The 6,000-nt window shown below is 54.4% G+C and overlaps 1 protein-coding gene across 1 annotated transcript; it reads right to left on the bottom strand.

Annotated features, from left to right (window-relative positions):
- Positions 1-1,946: 1,946 nt before the first annotated feature.
- LOC135999531 (olfactory receptor 14C36-like) lies at positions 1,947-2,828 on the bottom strand (the record flags this gene model as incomplete). Its single annotated transcript, XM_065653101.1, has 1 exon — positions 1,947-2,828. A coding segment is annotated over exon 1 (882 nt), but the record flags the coding sequence as incomplete, so codon positions are not given.
- Positions 2,829-6,000: the final 3,172 nt, after the last annotated feature.

The following is a 6,000-nucleotide window of genomic DNA, read 5'->3' as shown; positions in this document are numbered from 1 at the left end:
TGGGTTCATCTCACCACATGCACGCAGTGGACATGCACATGATGTGTATGTTTACAACTCATCTGTACAACGAAAACATGGGCTATTGACCTAGTATTTCATAGAATCATAGAATGTCCTGAATTGGAAGAGACCCACAAGGATCATCAAGTCCAACTCCTGTCTTTGCACAGGAAAACCCCACAGTTCACACGACGTGTCTGAGGATGGTGTCCAGTGTCTTCTTGAACACTGTCAGGTTGGGGTCATGACACCTCCCTGGGGAGCCTGTTCAGTGTCCAGCACCTCTGGGTGAAGAACCTTTTCCTCATGTCCAACTGACCCTCCCCTGGCACATCTTCCTGCCATTCCCTGGGTTCTGTCACTGGTCACCACAGAGATCAATACCTACCTTTCCTTCTCCCCTTGTGAGGAAGCTGTAGCCACCATGAGGTCTCCTTTTAGTGTTTACTCAGCTCTGATGGTCAGAAACCCCTTGGTTTGCTTTCTGAAGCAGAAAGGAGAAGCCACAACCTCCAGGCAATGGGAAGGGGGATCCTGCCCCTCACACACGGCTCAGGGCTCTTCCTGGGACCGTGGGATGTGGGTGTGCAAGGCCGAGGGAAGGACAACACTGGTACAGCACCTTCCAGCTTCCCCATGGGGCTGCAAGGAGGCAACGAGGCCCCAGTGCCATGAGGACGACATGTCTTCTCCTGGGCCTCAGTGGCAGAGACAACTGCCATGGCCAAGGGGACAGAGACCTGGGTTCTGTTGGTCCCTTCCAGCCTCACCAGCGCCCTTTGCCATCTCCATCACAGGCTGTTCTACACGGTCCTACACCGGCCCCTCTTTCCCTGCAGGCTGCACACACCCATCTGCTTCCCCACCCGCTCTCACCCCAGCATTTCTGTCCCTTCACTGATGTGTCTGCACCCTCACTGGCTGTTCTTTGGAACACAAAGCCATAGGATGATCCAGCTCCCTCTGGGTGACCTCTTGCACCACAGCCCTGCACTTCCAGTGACCTTTCCTCCTCCTGATATCCAGTCTCCACTTCCCAGTCTGCACTTGGTAGCTTTTTTTTCCTCTCCTGGTTGTTCCCACTACTTGAGAAAGCTATAATATCTCAGACACTGCCCATCAAGCAGGGAACCCTACCTGTTAGTCTTCTTGTGGTCTTTCACTTGACCAGAGAGAAGTAACCTCACCATGACTGCTGCTGGCCCTTCAGCTCTGATAGACATGAGCATGTCCCTGCTGCTGTCCCGTCATGTTCTCAGGCAGAATAGCCAGAACGAGCCGACTCCAAGGCCTCTTTCTGGGTAGGGCCTGTGGGTACTTATGCAGAGGTTCTTTCCCAGCCATGTCCCTGCTGCTGGGCTGTCACCTCCAGAGAAAGAACTGACCTCACTGTCCCCTCTGTCACAGCAGTGCCCATGGCCTGTCCCTGCCTGCGCTCACAGGACTGACACACAGCAGGACGGTGACCAGGCTGCCAGAGCACTCAGGCCTTGCACCAACACAAGGGATGAGAAGGAGAGTGTGGGAGTGGAACGAGAACAGCTCTGGAAGGCCAAGCGCTGGTGCTCCCTGGCAGTGCTGCCAGGCTGGACTCTTTTCCCCTCCTCCCATGCACACAGGAACTGTCCCTGCAGCTCCAAACAGGCCTTGCAGGGAGGATATAGTGAAAAACACACCACTACGGGACACTTTATTTTGTTTAAATACGCACAGATCATGGCTCCTCATTTACACAGCCAGTGGTTATAAAAGAAAAGCAGACAGTGATTTAGAAAGGGAATGACAATGTTATCACAATAAAAAACAACTTCAATAAAAACAGAAAATACAAATGAGAGGCTGGACCTGTAACTAGTTACATTAAAACTGCTATGTAGAAGGAGAGAAGCAGTTTATTGCTTCAGAAAACACAGAGATATGAGTTTCCACAGGGCATCCTTGAGCTCCTGGTTCCTCATGCTGTAGATGAGGGGGTTCACTGCTGGAGGCACCACTGAGTACAGAACAGACACCACCAGGTCCAGGGATGGGGAGGAGATGGAGGGGGGCTTCAGGTGGGCAAACATGATGGTGCTGACAAACAGAGAGACCACGGCCAGGTGAGGGAGGCACGTGGCAAAGGCTTTGTGCCGTCCCTGCTCAGAGGGGATCCTCAGCACGGCCCTCAAGATCTGCACATAGGACAGCACGATGAACACAAAACACCCAAATCCTAAACAGACACTAACCACAAGGAGCCCAGCTTCCCTGGAGTAGGACTGTGAGCAGGAGAGCTTGAGGATCTGGGGGATTTCACAGAAGAACTGGTCCAGGGCATTGCCCTTGCACAGTGGCAGTGAAAATGTATTGGCCGTGTGCAGCAGAGCATGGAGAAACCCAGTGGCCCAGGCAGCTGCTGCCATGTGGACACAAGCTCTGCTGCCCAGGAGGGTCCCGTAGTGCAGGGGTTTGCAGATGGCAACGTAGCGGTCGTAGGACATGACGGTGAGAAGAAAATATTCTGCTGAAATGAAAAAGAGAAACAAAAGCATCTGTGCAGCACATCCTATATATGAGATAGCCCTGGTGTCCCAGAGGGAATTGGCCATGGAGTTGGGGACAATGGTGGAGATGGAGCCCAGGTCGAGGAGGGCGAGGTTGAGCAGGAAGAAGTACATGGGGGTGTGGAGGTGCTGGTCACAGGCTATGGTGGTGATGATGAGGCCGTTGCCCAGGAGGGCAGCCAGGTAGATGCCCAGGAAGAGCCAGAAGTGCAAGAGCTGCAGCTCCCGTGTGTCTGAGAACGCCAGGAGGAGGAACTGGGTGATGGAGCTGCTGTTGGACATCTGCTGTCTCTGGGTACAGGGTGCTCTCGTAGGGGAAAAAGTCAGTAACAATTTAGTGGAGACTTCTCTGACATAAACCAAAGCCATGTCCCACACACCCTCCCCTGTGACACACAGACACACTTTTCTTTTTCTACAAGACCTTCCTTCAGCACTGTGGCTGCAGCCCTGCTTGGTGCTGGCCGAGTGTGCAACCAAGACAAAAGGGTCTCTACCCATGGACTCTTAATAAGTCAGCCCAACTCTGCAGAAGTTGGCTTGGGCAGGGGTCAGTCCTGAGGTTCAAATTTTTCAGATGAAATCACTGCTGATACAGTCTGTCCTGTCTGCACTCCCAGTGATAAAGAAAAGGAATTGTAAAGGCATTTTAAAAGTCACAGGTTTTCTTACAGCTTCACCACCATCTCCCCTGGACAGTGTTCTTGGACATCAGAAATCCTCAGCATTTCTGCTGCACTCAGGGAGAACAGAGCGAGTCCCGCGAGACCAGAGGATGCCTGTGGGTCAGTGCAGAGTGAGGGCAGCTGGTCTGTCCCTCTGTCTTCCTCCATCTGCCCTGGGCTGGCACCTTTCTGAGATGGTGATCACACTGCCATGTTACCCTGAAAAGCCACCAGGCACTGCTGAGAGCAGAGGGACCCACCTCAGACCATGACATGTCTCACCCTTTCCTCAGGTCTCAGCACCTCACTTCTATCCCAGGACACACACGGCTCATTTCACAAACCAAACAGCATTTCTTCCATCATAGCATCTCTGCACTTCTGCATGAGTAATTCAGATAATGCTAACGTGCTATAGGACAGGTTTGCATCCTGGAGGGAAGCTCACAGCTTGGAAGAAAAACTCAAGGAGACAGCCAAGGTTCTTAATGATGGCATTTGATTCAGGGAGACTCAGCTCATTCCCCAGCCCCACACACTGCATTGCCCACAGCCCCACAGGTCAGAGCAAAGCTGGGACACGTGTTCCCATGGACACAGCTGCAGGAAAGGACCCACAAGATCAGGCTGTGACTGTGCAGCTGAAACTCCCATCCCCAGAGAGCCTGACAGCAAGAACCAGATCACACCAACAGTGACCCAGAGCAGTGGAGCAAGAAGGAAACTGCGGTGAGGGTGGGTGTGAGAGAGGCCAGGGCAGAGGCAGCCGGGCACTCAGACAGCGTCACCCTTCCCCAGCTGTGCAGCCACCTCCCACACACCAGCATTGCCGGGCAGCTGCTCTCAGCCCCTGTGCTCTGCAGAGGGAACTGGAGCTCTGGCTGCACAGGAGCTGCTTCATGCCTTGGAGCCCCCGGCCCTGAGGGCAGAGGCTTTGCTGGGTGGGAGAGGAGGCGAGGGGGCTGCTCACAGGAGGGATCTGCACTGCGGGGATCATACGGAGTTTTCTGTGTTCCCCCTCCCTTAACAATTCCGTGGTTAGTTTCCTCTCCTTTCTGATCATTTCCCTGCTGCCTGGACATTCTCCCCCTGGGAGGTGTTTCCCTGTCCATGTCTTTTCCCTGTCAGCACTCAGACCCCATCCCACCCTCTGTGCCCTCACCCTGGCCCTACAGATCCTGCCTGTTCACAGGGCACTGCCTGGGGGCATCTTCCTGTTTGCAGGAAGGGACAGGACAGGTCAGACTAAGGATAATGGTCCAGCAAAGGTGGTGCAGGTGCTGTCCACAGGCAGAGAGGTAGTGAAGGGGCTTCTGGCAGATGTACTGATCACTCAAAGTTGCAGTTCAGAAGTATCAGTGACTTGTTTAAGCAGGAGGGCTCATTTTCATTTTATTCTTTCCTGCACCCCCCAACCGTTGGGATAGGAAACTGAAAAGACAGGCTCAGGAAAGCTCCCTATCTGTCTGGTAATCCTTGCATTGATCTTCTGCTTGAGGCATCCACTTGGAAAAATCCTGAGGGTGATCTGGAGCTGTGAAAGAGCCCTGACCCACACAGCACCCTCTCCACAGCAGAAGCACCTTTCCTGCCTTGACACGGGTCGCTCCTTCCCCCCACAGCTTCTCCCCACAGCACCGTGGGGATCTCCCCGGGCAGTGCTGACCCTGGCAGGTGGCAGAGTCCCTGCCCCGGCACAGCCCTGGGGTGCAGGGACCCTGCTCTGCAGGACAGCCCTGGGCATCCCTGGGTGCTCAACCAGCTTCACAGCTGTTCAAAATTGCCTGACAAGAGCCTCCTCCTCACAGATCCCTCAAGCTGTGCCTGTGCTAACTTGAGGAGATGCCTCCAGGAGCTGCAGCTGCATTGCCCTGCACCCAGAGACTTACCATGGCAAGGGCTGCAAAGATTTCTCCTCCAGTGAGCTCTCAGTCATCCTCCCCATCCTGACCACCTTTCATCTCTCTCTGCCTTGCTCGTCTCCCTGAGATCCCCAGGCAGAGCCCTCAGCCCTGCTGCGCTTTGCAGAGGAGCTGCTCCTGGGCAGAGCTGTCTCTCTGCAGCGCTGCCGCTTGCCATGAGCTCCCTGTGTCCCAGGAGCCCAGCCCAGCTCAGCAGCACAGGAGCAGCCCAAGGCGCTTTAATGACCCCTCTGGTGGGTTTGGTGCTGAGTCCATGAACTTCAGACCCTGAGAGGCAATTGAAGAAACCTGTCAAGAAGTCCAAATCATATTCAAACTCCAAAGTTTCTTGTAATGTTAATGGGTCCCACTGCGGAATACTACTGAGGAACTGACCCCAGGGTCTGGTTAGAGAAGAAAACTGGAGGCAGAGATGACAGGTCAGGACAAGCAATGTGAAGGTCTCTCTGATGATCAGTAAACCTGGATGTGTTTCATTAACCAAAGGGCCAAGCCCTGACCCCCAGCCCTGGGAAGGCAGATCCTGTCCCTCCCACGTTGCCCAGGGCCCTTCCTGGGACAGTGTGATGTGGGGCTGTGCAAGGCCAAGGGCAGGACTATGGTCCCACACCTCCCAGGTTCCTGGCTGGGGACAAGGAGGCCATGAGGCCCCTGTGCTGTAAGGACAAGGTGTCTCCTCACAGGCATCAGAGCTGGAGACAACAGCCACAGCCAAGGGGAGAAGGAGCTCATGCCTGTTGGGGGCTTTCAGCCTCTTTACATCCCTTGATCATCTCCACGACAGCCTGTCCTATGCTGTGGCATCCCCTGCACCTCTTTCCCTGCAGGCTGGAGACATCCCCCCTGCTGCCCACCTTGCTCTTGTCT

The sequence above is a fragment of the Caloenas nicobarica genome, chromosome 28 (assembly GCF_036013445.1).
Source record: "Caloenas nicobarica isolate bCalNic1 chromosome 28, bCalNic1.hap1, whole genome shotgun sequence".
Lineage (NCBI taxonomy): Eukaryota > Metazoa > Chordata > Aves > Columbiformes > Columbidae > Caloenas > Caloenas nicobarica.
Note: the sequence above shows the minus strand (reverse complement) of the source record. Positions and strands in the feature narration are given on the sequence as shown.